Below are 24,761 nucleotides of genomic sequence, written 5' to 3'. Positions count from 1 at the left end.
CAGGGCATTTGGTTACAAAACACGTATAAAACTGGGTTTATTTCACAGCATCGTGGGTTCACAAGGGAGAAATGGGGAACGGGCGGCAAGTGAGGAACTTAAATAACACACTAGGACAGAAACCGTAACGGAGTCAGGTGCAGACAGGAACATCTCGCTCTTGTCACCTTCATGGGGCGCTTGCTGCTTGTCTGAAGTAACAGGAGCTCCTTGGGGAGAAGAAACGCCAAACAGGCTTCGTGAGGGTCCCCCTCTCAGTTTATTAATTGGTAATGTAGGAATAGTCCCTTGCCACATGGTGGCAGCTTTTAGGTGAGAAGATAAATATTACCACGCAGGCAGAATTGAACAGGACTGCAAACTACACTCTAGCTACAGAGAAATTAACAGACACACACAGCTTGCGTACCCTGCAGAAGTGACAGCTCCTGCAGAGGCACCACAACAGAGGTACCAGTTTACAAGTCGCAGGCCCAGCACCTGGATGCCGTCAGCCAAAGGCCCACATCCTACAGCGCTGCTCAAACACTGCCCCTGCCCGTTTGAGAAGCGCCAGGACAGCGTTTGCTTCGTGGTGTCCCGAGCTCAGCAATGCTGTGTGGGCCTGAGCCAACGTTAGAGTTACCTTTAAACAGCATTCAGCATTCTGGCATTTAGTATTCCTTACCCTAAGCTGTTCTTCTGAAGAAAACGCAAACTAAAAAACCAAACCCCAAAGCTTTCCCATTTATCATGTGAAACCATACCTTCCATTCTGGGAGGGGATCTCTAGCCCAAATGCCCACTGCAACTAGACAAACTTCCACTGAATAGAGACTGAACTGTTCCAAAAATAAATACGTTTTTCTCTAGATGTCTGAGAAAGTTATGTTACAGAAAACTTTATACACTAAATAGAAGGAAGTCCCCAAAGAAGGACATTTTGCGACTTCACTTAGGCGAAATGAAGTGTTTTACTATTTCTGGAGATACCTTGTGAGGAGTTTCTTTACTCAGTTCTAGCTCTTTCCCCTCACACAATGAGTATAGGAAGTGGTGGACCACTTTAGTTGTGTTTACCACATTTTTCTAATTTCAAGGCTCTCTATGCTCTAGATGTTTAGTACGTTGCTATTTCTTGCATGCAATGACAGTTATATTCAGTAGAAAGCTGAACTAGTAGACATTTTTCTAAACCTTTTGGAAGATAACTGGCAAGGTTATTGTCTAACTTAACGCCTACCATCTCACTTACAGAGACTGGAAAGTCCTTCTGTGTTACAGAGAAGTCAGAACCATATTCAGTTTACACAAATAACTTGAAGCTACACACAGTTGAACACAGTTACAGAAGATTTGATAGTCACTGTAGTTATTACATGAAAAGATACATTTTGAGCCCTACTTAAAGAGGAAAGGGCTCCAGCATAGTTTTGGTGCAACTCTAATGACGACAAATCAGCTTTAGGCAAAACACAGCTGAAGAACAAAGATTCAGCTTTGTCTTTGCCTAAAACCAACATTTAATACAAGGAACAGCAATTTACATTACTTTACATATTAGATAGCAGGTAACCTTATGAGGTCTAGTATTTCATTTGGGAGTCAAACAAATTACAAATTTCTCAGTCACAACAGCCAAGCATCAGTTTTGTTTCTTGCAAATAGACAGTTACTTGTATCATAATATTGCTTCAGAAAATAAAACCAAGAGCCAATGTCACAGAAGGTTCCACGTATAATCAGAGTTCATTCCCAACCTGGATATTTTAAAAATAAATGAAGGAATAGCCAATGGTCAAAGAAGTTATTTAACCTCTGGCATAAGCATTAGAATGCTGCCTGGAACCAGCTGCTAAGTGGCTGTTCCGATGTGCAACAAATGCTAGTTTTGAGGACCATCACAGTGACGCAATGCTTGGAAGAACAGAGTTTTAAAAAGTAGCATTTTAAATATCGAGCATGCTTTGTTTCACTGGCTTAGTTTGGCAGGAATAGCTCCACTGACTTATGTACTTGCTCAGAGCACTAAGACCATATATAATACAGTCATACTAAAAAGGTGCTTCTTTCAGACTCCAAAACACAAACAAATCAAAACCAGAAATTATACATTTTACAGCAAGTTGTTCTTAGTTAAAAGCACTCATCTTCCATTTAAGAGTGGATTAGGATGGCAATCACTTTGCAGCTACCTTGTTCAACAGGTGGTATTTCATGACAGATTTTGAATCAATCTTTACTTTTTAAATAAAGTGTATAATCTTAAAATACTACAGTTAACTAAATTGAAACAGTAATTTCAATCTAGCTATATAGTATAGATGCCCCGTGTATCATTAGTGCAGATATACTGGAACTATTTTCCTTATATGCAAGGCCAATGCAGGTAAAGAATAAATGGCTATATAAATTCAGAATTTCCCACTAAATAACATAACTAACTTAAAAAGTACTGGTACCAGACCAGCCGGTTTTAGGCACATCTTCAAAAAAAATAAAGTATGTGTTTCACTAATGTAAAAATGCAAAAAGATTCTTGGAAACTTCTGAACTTTATGGTGCACTGGAATGGAAGTGATGCTTCCTTTAGTTTCAAGGAATACAATAAAGGCTTAAAAAAAGAAACAATACCGTAGGATTCTTCATAGGGAAGAACAGTTTTAGTAAAACTGAAAAGATAAATAAGGAATAATCAGCAGCCATAACAGCTAACTGGTGAATATTTGTGCTTCAAATGTCCAAAAGAAAATAAAGTTCAACAACTCTTCTCGTACCATCTCCCAGTCTTGGCATACGTGTCCATAATGCACACCTTGACAGTTCACACACACGTCGCAGACTTCAAAGCTAGCTGTAGCCATAGCAGGATGCACACAGTGGCACAGAAAGGCCAGTGGCAACTTCAGCAATCGTGTTCAGTGACGCTATCAGCTGGAAAGTAGCTTTGGTTAAGACTGTTGTGTGAGCCGTCTGTAATGAGGTAAAACCTGGTTTTCAGGAAGATAGAGAGCCAGTTCCAAAGCTACAAGGACGGTGAATTCAAAACCAATGAGATCTCTTCTGTTGAATCTGAATCTCTCTTCTAATTTCTATGATGGCAATGAAAAAGAGAGGGGGAAAAAAAACAGAATCAGTTATCCACACGATACCAACGCACTATCAGATTAAGTCTGCATCACATATTCCTGTTTTATGCTAAGTCAAAGAATCAAAAGCACTGCCACAGATCAAAAAGGTAAACAACCTCATCAGCTCAGCTGTGACACCCGCACAACAGTTACTGTTTCTCAGGCAAACATTAAATGTGAAAATAACCTCACTATAGGATTGATAGGACATTAGACTGCATCAGTCAGGTACTTTAAATTAATTAAAAAGAAGCATCCAAAGGAAGAGCCCTGATGAGAACGAAAACCTACTGAAAGAGCTGGTCTTGAATGCAAGATTTTTAGCAGCACATGCTTGTATTTCATCTTTACCTTGTTCCGTGAAACAGAAAGGTTTTGACCAAACCTGAAACAAGTCGCATAGTACTTACATCTATAAGGTGTTTGACTTCGTGTTTCCTGAGGTCACTGCTGATCTTGGCTGCAAGCAGAACGCAAGCACCAGCGCACAGTTTGCGGTTCTGTTTGTTAAGTTTGCCTTGGAGAACGAGCTTCTCAAAGTAAACGTAAGCCATGGACACAGTAACTGGCTCCAGATTGCATTCTTCACTCAGATTCCGCATTTCTCTCTTTAAACTGAGAACAGAGGGGAAAAAAAAAAGATCCACCCTCTCAAACTTGAGAGCTTTTACCAAATGCTCTAGAAACACTTCAGCATGGGAACTCAGAAGAGCATACAGGCAAGGCTCCTACTTAGAAAACCATGACTGGTATTATCTTCAGCTGGAGAAGCCCAGCTGGCTGCAAGCTGGAGCTGATGAACAAGTGATTTAACCTGGCTGACATCATCTGCTATGAAAGAACAGTTCCTCATCTGTCCATAAACACCATGGATTTAGCTGCTTCACTGACACGCAGGCTGTTGCTGTAGGTCTCCTTCTAAGATCCCAAACTTGTTCATGATTCATATCATAAGACTGAACCACGCTGGCCTACACAATGCCACATCAAAGCTGTGCAGATGGAGACCTGTCTACCACACACCTCTAAGGAAAATCAGGTCTGAGGGGAAAGGCAGACTGGTTTACACCCTTCTCACAACTGCTGGCCTTTCACTTCAACAAAAAGGCAAACTTTATGCTGGACGCTCTCTCATTGCTATCATCCACGCTACACCTACAGAAGATCTCTCTGCAAGCACACAATTGAAACAGCTACAAAGAGGAGCGTGCAGGACACTGGCAGAACATGTAGACTAAGAAAGAGCAAACCTTCCACTCACAGCTGGGAGCTGCACATAGCCCCAGTGATTCAGCAGTATTGTGTTTTAAGCTGGCTGTTTCAGAAGGCCCTGACTGCTGCACAATTACAACTCTCTGAAGGTGCAACAGTGCATCTCAGTGGTGAGTGCTCAGATGTTTCCTGGAAGATGAGGAATTCTGTGTCCTGCCTTCATGAAATGCTTTTCTTTACCATGACGCCACAGACCTAACCTTCTTCTTTATCCTAGAGTCCTGTTAGAGTCTACAGTCTTGTAATTGAAAGGTGAAAATAGGCAGAGGGTCCAAACTAGTTAAGAGTGGGACTGCACAATAGCGAAACAATCAGGTTACAAGTATTTGTTTCAATGCTAATGTTGCTTCACTGTTAATTGGCTATTAATGTTGATGAAACAAAACCCATCTAGGCTGAACTATGAAAACCAACTGTTACCCTTTTCCAGCATCCTAAGAGTTCCTGTACAAGGCTGTCATCCTACAGTCAGCTCAACTGGCAACAAGAGATTAGTATTTAATCACATATACGCTATTAATAGATCTAGTATTTGCTCCATACAAGTGGAAGATAAGTCTTGCAACAGTGCAGAAGTTCTCATTATTCACTGCTTGTTTCTTACCTCCTAATTTTGCTCAGTGTCAACTTGATATGAGGAAACTTCTCTCTAAAGGTTTCGTTCATATCCTTCTTCAGGTCTGAGGGCTTCACATATTCTATGACTGTTGTCTGAAACACAGGATGCAAAATTTATTATTTCTCTTGTGAACAGCACTGACAGCAAAACAAGGTTTCCAAGGACACTTTAGTGCAAAGGCAAAACATTTTTTTTTAACTCTTAAACTTCTGTAGTGGCTTATGTAATACCTCAGGTTGAATCTCAGCCATGTAAAATCTTAATTCGTAATGAACCAGTTAGCAAATGGTTACAATAAATAAGTGACATCACAGATGTCAAGTTGGTCCTTCACAAGCACAGTGTACAAAGCTATTTGTATTTTCCTTGATCTGTTCTCAAAAAGCCACAACTACTACTTCCTGGAGGATTTTTTCTTCCCTGTGGAAGTTCTTTATAGGATGATCTTCCAGGAACTCACTCACTCCTCTGTTCAGTTAGCTACTCACCATGTAAGAAGCAAAGATGAGAACACGTTTGTGTTTTCCACAGGGCCACTGAGGGTCATCCAGAAGATTTGGATCGTACTCTGCTGCTTCCCCAGCTTCACTTCCTGAAGGAACGAGGAAAGCACAACACTGAGCCACAAGAGACAGAGCTTTAAGTTCTGTTTTCTCTTTAATAAAGTGTTCAAACAGCAAACATTAGAAGTGCTGGCAGACCCCATTAGACAGATGAACTGCAATTAGTCACCTGTTTTCATTCCACAAACGAACTAGTCAGTATTAGATTTATTTAAAAACAAACCAGCTCCATCTCCAACATATGCCCAATGCACCATTTTAGGCAGTGCAAGCTAACAGTTTGTCTCCCAGAAATATGCACAGAGAACAACTGCAGAAGACTGAATTTTTGCTTATACTCAGATCTAGCAGACAACAGCATTGTCAGGTTTGCTCTTTTACACAAGAGAATGCATTCTTGTCAAAAACCCTTGGTTTATGCATTGTTACAGTGCTAGAAGGCAAGGAGGACCATCTGTACCCAGACACACCAGGTGTTTCTTGTTGAGAAATATAAAACTTCACATTTCCAAGGAAATGCTTTGCAGTCTTTGAATTGCAAAAACTAGGCCAAATATACAGAGGATGTAAGGAATGTATGCAAGTCTCAGTCCTAAGGCTCATCCCCTGTACTTCATTAACAAGCCTTCTTTGCTAGGGTGTGCTAAAACCAGTCTCCTTCCAAACCCAGTACATGTGTCCCAGTAATGCACTTCACCACTTGCAATTGTTTCAGAAAAATAAGCTTTTCTCATGCTTTTCTGCTGCATGCGCAAGTGGTGACAGTGCTAGAAGCTGTCCTTACCAAGCTCTGATCCTGCTGGAATAGTTTTTGCTGTCACAGGTTTGTATCTTGATCCAGGAAGACTCCGTGAAGCACTAGCTCGACATGAAGGAACAGCACTGTGGCTGTCAGCTTTACGAACAACTAGGGCATTGGTTGGGTACAGGAATTTTGCATAGGACACAACCTTCAAAAAAAAAGTTGTTGTAGTTATAGGGGAAAAAGTATTGAAAGCTTATTTCCAGACACTGAGAATTTTATAACTCAGATCTGCAGAGTTTCTACTTGGGAGTAAAGACCTTGAAACTGGGGGGACAGAATGCTGTACATTCACGACTTCAGGATAGAAGGGTTGTAGAGGATTTGGGGGGGGATAAAAAAGGGAGAATCACATCAATAAAAGTCTGGCAGTACACAGATTTAACTGAAGAGGTATAAATTTCACCCATATTTTGTTTTGACAAAAAGGAAATGTTTTGATAAAAATATCATTTACATGTTGCCTGAGATACCAGAGTCAAAACAATTCTCCAGAAATGGAGGCAGAAATCACCAGGGACTTTCACGGCCTCCCCAGAAGCAGCATTATGACAAGTCAAACGTTTCAGACATTAAGGATCTAAACTTCCACTGCTTTCAAAAGTTACAGTTCTCACTTTAGGCAGTGTTGTGCTATCCATAAATTAAGTAATCTTCCTGGTATCAAATGGTCACAACGGTGAAAGGAGCCAGCTGACCCACCCATCATCCCCATGCCAGTCAATGGTTCAGTGATGGAGATCAAGAAAAAAAAAATATTTCCTTACCTTGCCGTCAGCACCTAGCTCTACTCCTTCCATTCCAAGGACCATCTCAGTGGAGACTGAAACTCCCCCAGAAGGATGTCGCTGCTTCTGTCCTTCCATTTTTAGATCACTAAATGAAGACAAGAAAACGCACAATTGGAAAACGTACCACAAGCTCAGCTTCTTCTATGGTAAACGCCAGGCCGATCCTCTACCTGCAGCCAACACCACGTGGTCAGAGTTCCACTACGCAGAAACAAGGCAATCCCTCAACCCCATCTCCAAGCAAGCATTAATTTTTAAATACTCAAAAATGTGAAGATGTTCATTAACTCAAGAATCAGATTTCATCTCATTTTAAAAAAATCAGATCTGTACCAACGTACCTATCAAATATATCCCACTACTTTTTTTTTTTTTTAAGTATGGTCTTTCTGCATAAGGCTATACCATTTGTAATACACTAATGCTCAAACACATAACAGCAAATATGATTTTATTACTAGTTTTTCAGGATTAGAAACTTGCCTTTCAATTGCAATTTTCCCAACCACTGTGCACACAAGCTCACACTAAGAATTAGGGCTGCAAGCAGAACTCTGTTTCAGTGATGGCAGCATGCAGCTTTGTCACCTATATTCCAATGCAAAAAAGCAGCTTTCAGCTGAAGAACTGCATCGCCAGCTTACACACAAGCAGAACGACACTGTGCTCAGAAGTGCTCTAAAATAACTCCAGTGACCTTGCTGCTTTTCAATTAAATGAGAAAACATTTTCCCATCAACTATTTTTATAGCAAGTGTATTTGAATACAATACAATTCCCACCACTAAACATCCGTTTCCTTCTTCCATAAGTTACATACGGAACAGAAGTGGCAAGACAATTGTTTTGGCAGAAGTGGATTAAAATAAAAATTATTTTCTATGGTATACTCGTAGATCAGGCCTTCAGAGAATCAACTTAGAGTTCATAAGAGACTGAGCAAAGCTGCAGGCAAGTCCAGTTAGCAGGTTTTGGTTCTCATATTTGATCATATTTACAGTTCTATAAAAAAAATGGAGTGCAAACATTAAAAGCAGAATCAATTGGTATCAATCGGGCTAAACTGCTTCTGTTTTTCTTAGATTACAAATAGTGACATTCATGGCTTAGGACAGGTGAAAAATGGAAGAGTTTCTTAAACTTAGTTATAGCTTAACTGCTAAAGGTTGAATATTTTCTAGTAAATAGTGTAGCATCCTTGTCTGATGTACATGGCAAGGAGCCACATTGTGTTCAAAGTTGGTTTCGAGGATTTCACAGGACTGCAGTGCTTGAAACGTGAACAAAGACCTTAAGAGAGGTTTGCCCTTTTCCAGTATTTTCTCTAGAAGTTTCAGTGAACACCGACACTGCAGCAACGTCTGATTTTACTGCGCTGATAGCAAGTTCTTGTCCTTACATGTAAGCAGTAAGTCAAGTATGTTCACCGGCTTCAAACACAAGACCTATACCACCTATACTCATTTAAAAACATCTTTCGCAAACAATAGACCAGAGATTTCACGAAGCAGTTAAGGATGACTCACCTGATTCGTAAACTCTCCCCGTAAGGTAGGATCGAAAAAGCCACACACAGTGTTCGTTTAGCACAGATTAATACTATCCTGTAAGCAGATAGGAAAAGATCAGGATAAGAATTGAGATTTAGAAGTTACAATACTTTTTTTATAGACTGTGAACACTGGATTCCTCTTCAATTGCTTTGTAAGTTACATAGATACTGATATGGATTTTATGTTTCCAGAAAGCAGCACAAAAGCAGAGGTTTCCTTCTGACCCTACAGGGCCTTAGAGCCAAGCTCTATCTCACAGCCCAGCTCTGTAACCGGCATCATCCTGAGAACAACTCGGAGATCTCAGTCATAAAAATTAGAAATACCTATTTAAAAATCAATATATTTTCATAAATATTTTTACATTTAGACGGATGATGGTACCACTCCTAGGTCTCACACATCTAGCAATAATAAATACGAATGCAACCCATTCTCTCTCCTGCTCAGCCAAGAATTTGGATAAACCAAACCATTCTCCTTACATCCTCCTCAGAGCTCCTACAGCCTCCTCAGTCTTTGTGCTAGAGATAAAGACGGTGTTCGGAGAGAATGAATTAACTTCCTTTCTCCTCAAAGCAGAATGGCAGAACCATCAGAAGATTGCTGCAGATGTAGCAGATATCAGCACCTACTGCCCTCAATATAAGGATGTTTAAAATTAGCAAGACCACAAGGACATTGCATTATTCCCACCGATATTAAAGAGCTAACCACATTGAACTGGAGTTTACTTATGAGCACCCACAAGTACAAGGGGCACAGCTGAAGTTACCTGCTGTTTTTTGTGTCATACTGCCTCATGTTCTTGATGAAGTGCATCTTCTTCAAACTTTTGTGCCTCGGAGACCCAGATATATTCTTGGTTCTGCAATTGTAAAAAGAAAACAAAAAAAATCCTAAGTGCTCGGAAAAAAAGTCATGCCAGTTTTATGATCAGATGGCAGCACTAGCATGCAGGACCTCAGATATTGGCGTGGAAGAGGGTGGAGGGAGGAGAGGACTGCATGCAACGAGTTAAGATTAATGCTGCTTTTGAAAAAAAGTACCTTTGTACACTGGCATATTCCACTATGTCTTCTAAAAAGTCTAGAGAGCAGCGCTGGGAGATAAAACGCCTTCTGTAAAATGTACAACACCATGAAGAGTGAACAATATTAGTTCATGGCCTCGGAGTTTATGAACTGCAACAGATCTATGAGCTCTTAAGACAAATGGCAGCTTTTTTGGGGGGATTTGTTTTGTTGTTAGAAGAGTGCTTACCAAGGGGTTTCACGTTCCTAAAAAGGCCAAGAACTTGTTACCCCCCTCTAGGGATTTTAAAATCTGTCACTTTGAGTACACGTTTATACTGACTTCATCAGCAAGAGCACTCACTACCTTCAACACAAAAGAACACCTACCTATAAAGTTAAACACCTAAAAAGCTTCCCAATCAATATTTTTTACAGGATTTTAAATAAGTAGCATAAAAAGCTCCCTATGTGCATCAAGGCAAGGGAGTAAGTAATTTTATATCAATCTACCAACACGTATATATACAGATACATCTGTACGATGATGGAACATCTGTATTTGTATTCCTGATTTTGAACACTGTGCTTCTCCAGCAGTAGGCATCTGCGGACCAAGAGTCCATGACACTAGCCCAATAAAATTGACAGATCTCTCAGGAAAACAATAGAGAGGACTATTAGAGGAAGCTAAGAGTATTCAGGGCCCATCTGAAATCCCAGAATGGAAGACACAAGGAGAATAATAAGAATCTTGTGAGTTACTTTAACAGAAATAGGATATTACACTTAAGCCAAAAAAAAAAAAAAAAGACATTGCCAAGTAAGTGCATTATACTCTTTGTGGGTAGAGATTTACAAATAAATTTGGAAACTGGCTGCAATTTCCGTAGGAACAAGGCACTCAGATTCAGCCACCATCACCAAAATACTGACACTACAACTATCAAATTCTACTTTTTTCTGCTTTTGTTTAAGCATACATCACACTGTGCTTTTACTACGAGCCACATGCATTCAAGTCCCAGGTTTTCTTCCAAAGTATCATCATAACCCAACTGATGGCCGATATTGGCATGGAGCCAACTAAGAAGACGCTTACTAGATATAAGTAGTAGGATGCTGCTTCGACAAGATCAACTTCTGGAAAAAACTCAGACTTAAAACTCCACATATTTTCACCTCTGGAAAAACAATAAATACATTGAGAAAGAAATTATTGCCGTTTATTAGAAGTTGCAGATCCGTAACAGGAGATGGCGGTCATGCTGCTGTGGAGAACTTGTGCTCAAGGCTATGCAGCTGTAGACCATTGGAAAGCTCCAAAGTCTTCAAAAACAGTTTTCAGAGCTCTTGTGCACATGAGCAGCCAAACTGCTCAGACAGACCAAGGCCAGGCTCTCGTGCTTGGAAGTTAACATGCAACACTAAAACAAAAAGTGTGGCACCTTGGGTGGTGGGGAGTGGAGGGGGCAAGGAGGTCAGCCAAAATGGGATTTATTAATTGGTAAGAGCTACGGATGACTTTTTACAGCAAAGATTTATAGCTTCAGTTGATTCAAGGTAAAGATCAAGAAAAGCTACTCAGGATTTACTCTGGTCTTGAAGCCCAGCACTTCAGGATTTTGAAGTTACTTGACAATCTGCTAGTTCTGGTGACTTTGCCTTCTATCCTCCAGCTGAGATGGGTAAGAAACCAAACCACACCATTTTGTCGCTACATAAGAGATATATAGGAACTCTCCAGCCTATTTTGGCTTCTAACATGCAATAAGAAAACACCTTGGTGAAATGCGGAGGCCAGTCTCAAAGGTCCTGGCACGAACTGCAGTTCTCCATGTCCCCAAGCTTCCTCCCCTCTAGTTCAAGGAGACCGGACTGGATGCAGACAGAAAGAAGCCTTGTATGGTGAGCTAAGGAAAAGCAAAGCTAAAACCAATGACAACAGGCATTGGTACAAAAAAAGACGTAAAAGGCTCTTTAAAAGGATGCCAGCAAGGGTGCCACAGTGACCACCAAAGTGCTGGGCCACTACGGTAGAGACCCATCAGGAGCCCTAAATCCAAACACTGCTGCATTTCCTCAGCAATAGGGACAAGAACACAAAGCACCTGAACCCACTGCTCTGTGAGAGCCTATCTCAGTAAAACGCTGCTGCAGTGAAAGGAAGATCCTGCCCCTTTGCTCAAAACCACAATGACTCACCCCCACTGTGCCAACAGGAAACTTGATTTTTAGCTACACTTCAGCTTCACTTGAGGACAGAAAATATTTGTTGTCACCTTGGAGAAATTCAACACGCTAGGCAAGATATTCTCCTCAAATCTTGAAACAGGGAATACGCAAAGAGGTCTCGCTAATCCAGACCATGCTAAACAGGTTGTGTGCTCAAACATTTTACAATGACAGAGACTTGCTGGCTTCCTCAGTAGCACTAATCAGCAAAGCTTCTTTATTAGTGCATCCTTGGAGTATGCTGGAAACTATTACGGCTTCTTGAGTTGTCTGCAGTCAGTTTGCAAACTGTTTGTGTTAGTTGCGGTGCTCCTCTCACGCAGTAATTTACACCTCAACACCAGGCAGCATGGGATCACTTCAGGGCTCTTGCCTGATGAAAAAAGTAGTCATGTCCCCTGGGCTAAGCAGATTCATCTAGGATAACACCTCTTGCTCGTGCTCTGATCCACAGGAGTTCAAAGGATTTTAAGTCATTTACACAGAGCATCTGTTGCCAAACGCGACCTAAATACTAAAGCAGCGCACAAAAATCTATACACGCACTGTCAGTTACCTTACACTGACTCTTACTGACATGCTACTTGATAATTAGAAATCGAATCATCCAATGTTAAAATTTTAATGAGTTCTATGAAGCAGGCTGTAATTTCAATAGGATCCTAAAAGAAAGCCCAAACCCGCCTGTTAGCCAATACCAGATATTTCCTTGACAAGCTACGGAGGGTTTGTTTGCTTGGAAGTACAGCCTTGGCCAAGAACTCACGTTTTGGGTGCTTCCCCCACTATTTTAAGAGCCAATAAAACAGGACCCACCCAGGGCTTCAACACACACAGCATGTGCCCAGAGATAAGGGACTATCGAGCAGAGGGATTCTGGATTAAGCCTGGGTTTGTTATCTCCATGCGCGCACACGGCCACGCACAGTCCAACAGCACCGCTCAATCTGTGGTGAGCTAAACATGGACATGAAAAACACCTCATGATCAGATAAAAAACAACAGCTTAAGCAGCAGCCAGCCCACAAATTCATCCTTTCTGGTGGACTTCCCACTAAACAAACCCCACTTCTGAGGGCTTTAGACATCTGTCCTCCTCCGGCCCTGCCAATGTCCTAGCGAGTGCCAGAGAAACTCTCACAGAGGGAGACGACAATGGAGAAGCAGCACACAGGACTCCTGGCCAGGGGTTTACTCAGCTCTTAAGTGTTCCCAGCAGGACAGGACACAGCTAAGAGCAGTCTATGTATAGCACCGGTAATCCCTAAATGTCCTGTCTTGCAAATTGAAAGGAAAAATCTGTTTAAGTCACAGCTTCAGATTAAAGACCAGTGACCTTTCAGATGGCCTGCCAGAGTATTTCCCCTTTCCTACCCACAGGCTAGGCCGCACAGACATCCAAAAGAACAAGAGGAAAGTGTGAGGATGTTGCTGTAGTTGGAGATTCCTAAGACAGTCCTAAGACAGCCACTCTTAAACAGATATCCTGTAAAATGCAAGAAGTGCAGCTGTCGTTTGGCCCTTTTGAAGCGTCCCTGTTCAGCCCTGCTGGTCCCTGTATTTCTGCCACAGCAGGTGGACTGACCAACAGCTCTCCTTCCTCCCCAAGGGAGAAGTCAGAAATTCCTAAAATCTGACTGGGATTCTCTTGTCCTAACTAACCGCCTCCTCTCACAGGGACAGGTTTGCACCCTGAGCCAACCCTACAGCCAGAGAGGGTCCATTCAAGCAGCATTCAGCTGTTTTCACCCATAACTGTATCTCTGAGCCACGCAGCATCTGGAGTCCGTCTTCTGCCTGACCTCTTACCACGATCACTCCTAGGGCAGGGTCAAGCAGGAGAGGAGAAAGCCTGCACTCCTGTCTGACACCACTATTTCAGCCTCTGCACATTTTTCACTTTAAATGTAGTACCTTCCTGTAAACATTTGCAGGAGAACACTAATGTATTGTTAGTGATGCTTGCAGGGGTGCCGAAGAGTGGAAGTGAACTGCCTCCAAGCTAGAGGATGCCTCACTGCCCTGCAGGATGTCTTTTAAGATGCTCAAGTGATCACAGAGAAAGGAGAGCAATATCTAAGTTGAGTATTAAGTTGCTCATATTATCCTTCCTCAGTATATGGGCGGCATTTCCAGTAGCTTCTTCTCTTGTCACACGTTTATGGGTGTGTTTAATGATCTCAACACTGGTCTCACTGAATGAGTGAACCAAAAGATCATATGCTGCTCACTTTTGCTGAGTTAGAACAAATTTCCATTTCTGACCACTAGACCAGCCATTCTCTCTCTACTGTAGGAAAAAGTAGGAAGCAAGCCAGATGATCCAAAGAAAAGGCAAAAGTAGAGGTTGCACCCAACCTAAATTTTTGCTCCAAAATAACTGAGCTCCTTCCATCCTCTAACACCACGAAAGCAATGGTGTTGAATTAACCAAGACCATGTTAGCTTCCCGGCTCTGTGGAAAATGCTTTCTGTGTGTGGCTCTGGTATGGCAAGTTTGCTGTGGGACTCCTATCCTCACATCTGATTTTCACTTCACCTACGCAGCAACAAAAATCAAAAAGCAGGAGAAGAGGGCAGCAGGCTAAGCCCTGCGGCACAAGTGCTCAAAGATATTGCAAAAGCAACATGACTTGAGGCCTCCTGTAGCAAAACGGACAGGCACTGCAGGCTCGTTTCAGATGCAGTCACATCCCTCTGCCAGAGGGAAGGATGCCGCGGTGCTTTCACACATGTATGCACATGCATCCACGGGCACTCTGCTAAAATTAGCAGCTAGGCTTGTATCCTCTGTTGCTCTTTAGCAATACATACTGCTAATAGATGAATTGAATGGACCAGGTCAAGGATTTTTAATTATAGTGTAAAATTAGGGGCTAATAGAATTTGGTTTCTTATTTCTCACTTGAAAGTTATTTTAATATTGATGGCCCTTTGTAAGGTCTTCTACATGCCTCAATATAATCACAGCTGTCAAGAGACTGAGTTTAATATAACAAAGACAAAAATCATTTATTGGTTTGTGGAGGCACTAGCTTAGTAACAACTGTCAAAGGTAATTTGCTCAAGAAATCCAGATCCCAAATCTTGTTTTCAATAGGAAGACACACCTGTCAGATTTGTTTTGTCAAGACATACTTTGAAGAATTAAACTTTGTAGTTTTTCCTTCCTTACGGGCAAGCCAACAACCTGGTATGAACTGCGTTTCAGTTTGACTAGGCAAAAATACTGTCACCAAGGGATTAAGGAAACCGGTTCCAGTTTTTTAGCTTAATTTTTGTCAACTGCTGTTACCTATGCTCAGGCAACATTTACTGTTTCCAAGCTTGCATTCCAGAGTGTATGAGTATGAGACTCCCTGTTCTCACACCCCGTGCCTTACTGCCATCGGTGCTTATATTAATCGGTTTCCTGATTGAAGTAGGAAAGCAGGTTGAGTACAGCTCACCGGGAGCAACAAGTTTTCAGTAATTAAAGTCAAGAGAAGTCAGACACCACATTTACACTAAAGCACAGTCAAACCACCGTCACTACCACGTATCTGGGAAAATAGATCTTTTATGAAGAATCTCTGCCATGAATGCCCAGTACTCAGCCATTTCTGCAGGTAGATGGTTTCAGATCTCACACGCAATGAAGCAGCAGAGGAGATGACACCCCGTGTAAATGACAGCAAGTGTATAGCTAATCACTCCTTTACAAGGTCAGCTATCCACTGTTTTATGGCAACGCTACTGGAAGCGCAGACGTGCAGTGTGGATTGTAAGCCACGGTCCCAGGAGTTCATTCTGACATTTATTTAAAGAGTCACACTGCCAGAGAATAAATACAAGTCTCACAGGGGGGTCTAGTCTAAGACGTTTCTCCAATAATCTGCCTTTTAAGGAATACATCCAAACTGATTACCCACATGAGCATAGGAGTACTTTCATGCTGCAGAGCAGGTCTCTGTGCCAGACCTCGGGGTTAAAGAGGAGGCCCAGCTCCCTCACCCTTGTGTTCGTATTCAAGGTTTGTTCGTGAAACCAAAGCAGCACCAGGGCTTTCCTGCTGGTCCAAAACAGCCAAGAGAAAAACCTGCATTGCTCAATGAACAGTAACACCACATGCAAGAAAAAGAATACGCCGTGCAGTGCACAGGACAAATGAGAAGGGACAGAAATAAACTGTAGCTTGAATGAAGGTGGAGGCAGAGTAAATGGAAAGTTTACTAAGCCTGGATGGTTTTAAATACTAACAAGGAAATAAATTACTGTAGATACTTGTCACAGTGGCTGCTACTTCATTGCTGATTCACAACCACATATGATTAAGACCTAATGCTACCAGGAAACGAGCTTTGTATTCATTGCGTTTCATACATCACATTGTTCTGGTGCTAAGAGTGTTTAGACAACCCAAGGAGAAAATAATGCCTTCCAGTAAGTGTTATGAAAGCCATCTGTTGCAATAGAACCACCAAGCCAGATGCAAGGTCTGCTGTGCCTAGAGCCCGCTTCTTGTAAAGTAATTCTAAAGCCTGCTCCTAAAATCCCAGCTGCTCCTCACAAAGCAAACTGGATGTGCTGCCAAGATGCAGCCAGTGACCATTCTCCAAGTCTGAACCAGTTTCTGTAGGTGTTCCTACCAGGGACTGCTCACCAACCTGGTTTCCTCGGTGCTCTGTTCACTAAACACAAACGCTGATCAACAGGCAAGTGAAACGCAACACGTGTCTTTTGCAACACTGAGGACATTATGCTAGAAACACTCACGCACTTACTTCCCTGAGAGATGATGATATCATTTCTTGTGCCTTGTTAAAACAAAAGCCTTCAGCACAATAAAACTCCCAAGTTACCAAAAAAAAAAAAAGAGCTTTTACTGGGAAGAAGAAAATTCAAAACAGGTGACAGGAAGAAACCAAGTGAAAGAAAGTTTTGAGTTCTCCCAGGGCTTTAATGGGAGCTTGGTTCTTCCCACCACCACATCTGTCATCCCCACTAACCTACAATCAAGAGGCTGCAGCCTCACCGAGGCAATTTTTTATGCTAACATTGCAAAGACCACAACAGAGCAAGTGCAAATCTGTGCTGTATTTCAAGCAAATCAAGGCAGGTCTGCGGGGCAGGCTGAGCTCTTTACTGCCGTGCCAGTGAGCACTGACCAAGAGGAGTGCTCCCCAGAGAAGGTCGCTGCACGCAGCAGAGGTGTTCAGAGCTCCTGCAGGAAGGGCTGCCAAGCTCACAGCATGAGACGACAGCGAGATTTTAGTTTTAAAGACTCTGTACTTCTCATCAGTCAGAGCACTGTCTTGTGAAACTCTTCTGCTTCACTCGCCCTTATGAGAGCAGCTAAAGGTTCTTTATTTAACACCACCTTCAGAAGTTAGAATATAATAATTTACAGTAGATTATACACACAATAGCTATAAACCAAAGGTTACAAGTGTTAGAGATCTTCATCTGAAGAGCTAGCGAGACTGTCTGTAGCTGAGCACCACCCACCTGCAGTCATCTGCTTTATCAACAATACCTCATCCTCATTACAGAACCCAAATTTCACTATACTTGCATGCACGTCAGATTACGCATTTTTAGAATTAAACTGCAGAGCATGAAGAATTCGGAACAATCTACAAAAGGAGGCTCAAAAGCGTCTTCGTGGAAAAAGCGACAGATGGAATAAGGAGCAATACAGGACACCTGAAGCTAAGTCTTCAAGACTTCATACAAGTAAAACAACACATACAACAAAAATAAAATAAAATTTTGTGAGAGTCGCTTTCACTCCATCTTCCTGTTTCTCTTCTGAAACAAAAAGCCCAGTTTATGGCAGCCCGCAAACAGCAAGCACCACAGCTAGAAACTCTTCTGCTCAGTCTCTGAGCCCTGACAAAGAAGCTTCATCATCCGCAGATAAGGTGAGATAGCTGCTCACTCTACTGGCAGCGCTGATGCGAGTTTGAGCAGCCACTTATCTGCAGTTATCAAGGAGGACTCTTGTGCTAAGCCAAGTTCCAGCGAAGAGCACTGACAGCCTAAGCATTTGCTCCAGATGTGCACCCACGGCACCCAGCACATGGCTGTTGCTCAATGTGAGCTTTGCCAAATGCGAGTGCTATGGCTCAAAAGGAGGCACTAATGGAGATCTGGGGGTAGGAACAGAAGGAGGAGAGAGGAGATAAGCATGTCAGACTGTGAGCTAGAAAAACTATGTTTTAAGCCAGCACAGTGAGATCCTGCAGACTTCAGAGTCAAGCTACATCTGAAAATGCTGGTCTAACAAAACTTATTTTTTTCCTGACTCGGGGAAAGCCTTGTAAAGTAAATAACCTTGCATATAAAATGTCAGGAAAGAGCCATGACTGCTGTGGTACCACGTCAGTCCTCGGCAGGGCACTGAAGCCCATGGCAGAGCAGCCCCAGGATGAGGAGGCTCCGGTCACCACGCGCCTGCAGAACTTGCTGGAAGCCCGGAGCAGCGCCCCACCACCTCCTCCTCACAGTCAAGCTTTTCAGATTCATCGGATAGCCTTTTCTGATGTTAGCTTGAAGAAACAAGACCACGTATGTGGAGCCGCAGCTGTCAGGCCGCTCGCATGCTGGCCTTGCAAGGCTACACAACCCGCCCACAGGCCCCATCAGCTGCGAGTACAGTTAATTCCCTACACAGACTCCTCTGACTGGAGAGCAAAGTTACTTTAAAAGCCCTCAGACCCCTCTAAATGAAGGGGTTAAATAACCTTAGCATTGAAGAGTCTCTCTTTTGACCTAGAAGCCTTCCCAGAGGCGTGCAGGATACAAGGATCAGATCTCCAGGTTTCCTGCTAGGCATACAACGCGCTTCTTCTGACTCGGATGAATATACCTGGCTGGGAACGCCAGATAAATAATGCAGGTAGCTATAAATTGTAAGCCATTTAATATTGGACACTTGCAATTCACCTGCAGGTGCAAGTATGCGAGAAGGTTGCTGAAGCAAACCGTTTGCCAAGCAGCACACTGCTGCCTTAACATTTCAGCTGAGTTTTAAATAAAGTTCAGACGTCGGATATGTTCATTTTCAGCCCTGAGCAGCACACAACAGCCTACTATTCATGTCTCAAAGGTCAAAGCCTGCAGCCTCTGACAGATATTGTTGCTTCCTGAAAAGTACTGTGCACGCTCAGGTTATTCCTAATAAGGCTTAGAAATTAAAACTTGGACCTTTAAGCATTATTTCACCCATCTCCACAAAACCTGTGTTAGCAGAGGGTTTCTTTTTAAATAAATGCTTCTCAAAGTGAAAACAGCTGCTGGGCTGACAATAGTATAAAACAATACATTAGCCATCATAAGCATGAAAGCCTGACCAAGCATTTCTGCCATTCCATGCAAGGAACGGATTTGATCACACCTACGTTAGCAATACAGTACCCAATTAACCCTTAAATGCAGAGCTGGTCTAAAGCACTGTTCTTACCAACTAGTTTAGACTCCAACCCTTAAAGTTATCTAAACCAGCCCAGTCATTTCTGATTTATCAGCACCCACCAGCATTCAGTTCAGCTGCCTTACCGCTGATCATCAAGGGCATTAAAGCACTGGTTGCAAATAGTTTAGTCTCTGAATTTGTTTTTAGGCCTAGCAAAATGCAGCAATACATGGCAAAACCAGCTGTTCTACATCACACTGTACCGAAACCTCAGAAGTGCACAACAAGCATTGACATTCAGGGCTGTTGTTCCCATTCCTTATTTCATGCTTTCATAACCTGGCTATTTTCAGGGCTCTTTGCTGTCTGTGTTTCCCCAGAAACCTCTGCCAGTTTCAGACCCAGCTGCAGAAATTCATTAAAAAACTGTGAATACCGATTTGTTCACTATTTGCTGCCTCCATCCACTGCTTTCTGTTAAGCTTGTTCTCTGAATGACTGGGGTAAGATGGAAAGGGAGGAAGGATAACAAGCGGAGTAAGAAAGCGGCACAACACAGACTTGTCATTTAAGATCCTATTAACAGGAGATACCTTAGGAAAACAAAAGTGGAAGGTTAAAGTCATTACGTTCATCATGCTCAGCCAGCAGCACAATGAAACAAAGCACTCAGATTAAAGCGTGCCTCCAAGGGAGGGCTGTTAGCACACACCCTGCTCACCACTGGAAGCTTCCATCCTAAAGAACCTGACAGCTACTGAGCAACTCCGAGAACCTCCACGTTATGTCAACTCAGCAGGTTTCTTGTTCCTTGGACTGTACCAAAGATCCTGCCTGCTGCTAGCAAACAGCGCCGGCTGTAGCAGAGGTGTAGCGGCAGCCTGCCCTGAGCCACGCTGCCCGGCCACATCAGCTGCTTGCAGCTTCACAACCACGGCAAACAACACCGAGTTTTGCAGTAACACTCTGCACAACGAAGATGACCTCTCAGATCTGGGCAGGCCCCAGCGCTATGAAATCGCCGACGATGGCCCGGGACTCACAGCACCGGTCACCTCAAACAGATGATCGCATCTGGGGGACCCCCCCTGCCCTGCTCCTGGTGTATTTAAGGGAGACTCCACTCACAGCAGACCAAAGCAGCCTTTTACAGTGACCAAAAAAGGATGCTGAGGAGAGCGGCTGCCTGCCGTGGGCACCAGAGAGGAGATGTCCCGAGCAGCAGTGCAGATTCCACCTCCCCTTTTCCTCTGGTGGCTTCATACCTCCGTATGTTTGCATGACATTCACCTGCCTAGGAAGCAGCAACACCACTGCATGGCAAAACATCACCCAGATCTCAGAGTCGCAGCAGGAGGGAAGACACATTTGCTTGCTGATTTCTGAACTTTCATTTGCAGTATGCCGAACACAAAAGGGGAAGCAGTACAACCTCCACAAGGAAGAAAGTTCCTGAATCCCTCATTGTGTATTTGCTGTTCCACAGGGAACAGGGCTGCTCTGTCTCAACACAACTCAAGGAACCACCCAGAAAAAAAAAAAAAGTGTTGGAGTCCCTCACCCTGAAAGCCTTGGCATCGCAGGTAAAAATGTAATTCCAATGGAATGGTCTGTCTCTGCCACTCCTGCATACTCCTGTGCCCAACGCAACTAGAAATAGATACGTTGGGTTTAATGAGGCAGCGCAAAACTTTTTATCAGAATATATGTATGTGTGTATATATATATATATGTATATATGAAGTTGTGGATTTTCTGCCCAATAGTTTCGGTGATGTTCACTATCCACTCCTCTTTCTTTAAGGACAAAGAAATAGATGAACTCTCACTCCCAGTCACTCTCATAAGAAGTAGATAAAGTGATTAATACGATGCCATATACCCTTTCAAATATCTCTTTCCCAAGCTGAGGAATCAGTCTGTTTTGTCATTACTCATACAAAAGCCCTTTTATTCTCCCAGTTACCCTCCTTGCACTTCCCTCAACCTCTTATTTCTGATTTAATCTTTTCAGTTAGATTGATTAGAACACTATAGTGGAACATAACATCTCAAAATCAGATGCCAAGGGAAGAGGAGGAAGGACATAAAACAAGAAAAGATCCAAGGAACACATATTAAAGAGTATTTTCTTAGCGTCTTACTGACTCGGCATGGAAAAGGGAAGGAAGGAATAATTTACATGAACTCCAGTGGTCCTAAACTCAATAAGCCCATGCACAGGCACGCCGAACGTCTCACACACGGACACCACCGTACTTGCAAAGCTCCTGATACTGAACTCTCCCTCAAAAGCCTTATCTACAAGAAGAAATCAGGAAAATGAGCAGCACAGCACCGAGTGCATGGAGCAGGAGCGCTAGGAAGGAGCTGTGTCACAGTGACACTGTGACTTCAGGCTTCGCTGCTCAACAAGCGGTACACAACAGCATCATCCATGCTCAGAGGACATGGAAGTAGCAGGCCCAGCTGCAGTTTCTCCAAGAAGTAAGGAAAGAAGGATCCCATCTTTTATGGGAAGAAAAGCACCAAGCGCTACAAATAATTCAATAAGGTAAAACCCTGGGAGGGAACACACGCAGGAGGACCCCCCACACCGTTACTCACAGGGCTACATTTCCTTGAATTCACTCATCCTCCATCCCGAGGACCAGCAGGACCCATCTGTTAGCAGATGTTCACAGAAAGGTGGCACCAATGACCTGCATGAGCAAAGCTCCCTGGCTTTAAAGCACAGACAACACCTCCATTCCAGCCTACTAACAAAGCTCTGGAAGCTACTATAAAGACCGCGGAGACTTAGATGTCTTCGATATTGTTTTGCTTATCTGCAGCCTCAGAGGGCCAGCTCACTTTACAAGGCTGTTTATGCAAGAAGTGGCCTGAAAAAAAGAGAGTTCTTTTGGAACTCAAATCCCCAAGACCGGAGCAGAAGCCTACCTTTCAGAAGATTAGAAAACTGATACTTCCAGGCTGATAGATGTCCCCTGCAAATACAATGGTAATTCTGTACTGAGGGCCAGAATATCCTCCTCTAAAGGCAGCTTCGAAAGTTCCCAGAGTACAAGCAATTATTAGCATTGCTTGTAGAGTTACTGCACAAACAGGCAGCGGAGATTAAAAGAAGGCACACCAGTAATGGTCACGTTACCTGGAGTAAGACTCCTACCTAGCAGTGCCTTGGCCAGCTTCATCTGGAGACAGCAAAATTCAAAACCCAGGCCCAGGAAAAGCACGAGGAAGGGTTCCTGCTGCAGCAGACCTCCAGCCAGACTACGCTGGAGAAATATTCTCCAAATCCCCCCCACTCACCAGACACCGCTACCAGTTTGGCCGCCCACCGCACACGCAAGCAGACCCCTGGAGAGCTGGGCGAGCCCCCCCAGCACCCCCAGCAGGGCTACCACGACATCCTGGGCGCTCAGGGGCAGGAGAGGCGCAGCCCCCGCTCCCAACGGGGGGGGGGCACCCCGGCACAAGGATGCAGGGATGCTCTGGCCACCCAGCCGGCCACCTCGCCCTTGGGGGGCAGCGGGGTTGGATGGTGCTCCCAGGGCGATTGCAGAGGCTCCAGCGGCTGGGGGGGGGGGGAGCTCCATGCTGGCACCCCCCCGGGCAGGTGCTTGCCCCCGGCAGCGGGGGGGGGGGGGGGCGGAGGGGAGGCTGCAGCCCCGTTTCCCACGCCCGCTCCCCCCGGGGGCGCCGCTTTCCCACGCTCGCTCCGCACCCCCCCGGGGGCTGCGGGCCCTGGGAAAGTGCGGCTCTTCCCAGGGCTTCCCACGCCCCGCGGGACCGGGCGGCTGCGCGAACGGGTGGGAAGCTTTGGGGGGGGGTGGGGGGGAGAAGGGTTATAGGGCCGGGATGGGGGGGTGGATGGGGGGGCGGGCCGGCGGGGAGGAGCCCAGCCCCGGCCCCTCACTCACCTCTGCCGCTGCACCTCCAGCGCCAAGCCGCCTCCCGCAGCGCCCGGCGCGGGGCTCAGCAGCCCGGGGCCCCCCGGTTTGGCGGAGCCCGGCAGCCCCGGGGGGGCGGGCGGCAGCGGGCAGAGCGGGGCGCCCTGCGGCAGCGGCGAGAAGCCGCCCCCCCGGGGCTGCTCCGCTTCCCCTTTCCCCGCGGCAGCCGGGGAAGAACCGGGCAGCAGCGCGGCACCCGGGAACCCGGGGGGAACCCGCTGCGGGGCCAGCGAGCGCGGCGGGGCTCCGGCCGGCTCCGCCGCCTCCTCCTCCTCCTCCTCCTCCTCTTCCTCCCCTTCCCCGGAGGGCAGAGGAGGAGGAGGAGGGGGGGGAGGAGGAAGAGGAGGAGGAGGAAGGGGAGGCTGCTTCTCGGCGGCCGGACAGGGCGGGCGGCCGTCCAGGGAGATGTTGGTGAGGAAGAAGAGGGCGGCCTGCCGCCGCCGCGAGTCGCCCCGTCTGCGCGGCCGGGGCGCCGGGGAGCCGCACGCCGTGGCCGCGGCCATTCTCCGAATGAGCCGGGGCGGCTCCGAGCGCGCCGCCGCCGCCGCCAGCCCGCCCGCTCATTGGCTGCGACGCGCCGAGATGCAAATGAGCCGCCGCGACCCGCCGCGTTCATTGGTTGCGGGGTGGGGGGGGGTTCGCGCGGAGCCCCGCCCTTCCCCGCCGGGCGGCCCGCAAAGGGGGGGGGGACGCGCGGTCCTAGCGCCGCCATCTCAGCGCCTCCAAGCCGCCCCGGGGTGCCCCCGGCGGGTGAGCCCCGTGCGGCCTCCGGGAGCCCTCCCGGCCTCTCCCCGGCCCCGGCCTCCCTTGGGCACTTCCCTGCCACAGCCACACACCCGCCGCCATCCCCTATCCCCCCCCAGCATGTCCTTTTTTTTTTTTTTTTTTATGACATTTCAAAACTTCTCCATCTCCCCTCTCAGCCCCCCCGGGACCCCCAGCAGTGTCGTGGTCCCACAGCCGTCGTGCACGCCCGGGGACATCTGCTAAAACGAGCAGCGCTCGTGTGCACGGGCTGTCCGCTGCTCTACCGGCGGATTAAGGCCGGTATTCCCTGCCCCACGGGGCAGGATGAGCGCCAGCCTGCTGCCCCAAGCACACGGGTACCTGGCGCTGAGACTCACCGACAGCACCCGAAACCTGCTCCCAGCGACAAACGTCCGTGCTCCCAGGCTGCCGAAGCAAAGCTGAGGCAGCGCGGTGCCGAGCGGGGCCGTATATGGGAAAGGCGGACCTGGAGAAGCCTCGGTGGGGATCTGGAGGAACATAAACTTGGTATTATCTCCACAAAGTGACTCAAGACATGTCTGCGCGGCACACTGCTTCCCAGGCTCGTGTTTATACTGCACAGAGTAAACATACCCCTCAGGCACTTGAGCTGATGTCTGCCACGTCCCGGGATGATGCCCCGAGCGCTTGCCAAGCAGGGGAGCTGTGCCCTTTCTGCCGCCCTC

At 45.4% G+C, this 24,761-nt stretch overlaps 1 protein-coding gene across 6 annotated transcripts; it reads right to left on the bottom strand.

Moving 5' to 3' along the window:
* Positions 1–7: 7 nt before the first annotated feature.
* On the bottom strand, positions 8–24,105 carry CABLES2 (Cdk5 and Abl enzyme substrate 2). 6 transcript variants are annotated; one of them, XM_083801015.1, is made up of 11 exons: positions 23,460–24,105; positions 23,278–23,376; positions 9,760–9,831; positions 9,486–9,578; positions 8,684–8,761; positions 7,134–7,242; positions 6,349–6,514; positions 5,490–5,593; positions 4,987–5,093; positions 3,521–3,725; positions 8–3,071 (listed from the first exon to the last, which is right to left on the bottom strand). In XM_083801015.1, exons 1-11 carry the CDS (start codon positions 24,017–24,019, stop codon positions 2,931–2,933), a joined length of 1,734 nt encoding a protein of 577 aa, XP_083657141.1. In that variant the 5' UTR covers positions 24,020–24,105; the 3' UTR covers positions 8–2,930. The 6 variants fall into 6 exon arrangements, with proteins under 6 accessions (XP_083657141.1, XP_083657142.1, XP_083657143.1 ...); XM_083801016.1 differs by having other exon boundaries at positions 23,278–23,382; positions 23,520–24,104; XM_083801017.1 differs by lacking the exon at positions 9,760–9,831 and having other exon boundaries at positions 23,460–24,102.
* Positions 24,106–24,761: the final 656 nt, after the last annotated feature.

Source organism: Anser anser (assembly GCF_964211835.1).
Source record: "Anser anser genome assembly, chromosome: 16".
Taxonomy (NCBI): Eukaryota; Metazoa; Chordata; class Aves; order Anseriformes; family Anatidae; genus Anser; species Anser anser.
The sequence above is the reverse complement of the archived record's forward strand: the minus strand, read 5'-3'. Positions and strand labels throughout refer to the sequence as shown.

What these genes read in the sequence shown, in the direction of transcription:
- CABLES2 (XM_083801015.1), bottom strand. Translation starts at nt 24,019, where the DNA reads ATGGCGGCGCTAGGACCGCGCGTCCCCCCCCCCTTTGCGGGCCGCCCG. An exon ending in GGGGAGAGTTTACGAATCAG is followed by an intron (nt 7,243 to 8,683) that starts GTGAGTCATCCT and finishes GTCTTCATTTAG; the next exon opens with TGATCTAAAAATGGAAGGAC. An exon ending in TCCAGCAGGATCAGAGCTTG is followed by an intron (nt 5,594 to 6,348) that starts GTAAGGACAGCT and finishes TCGTTCCTTCAG; the next exon opens with GAAGTGAAGCTGGGGAAGCA.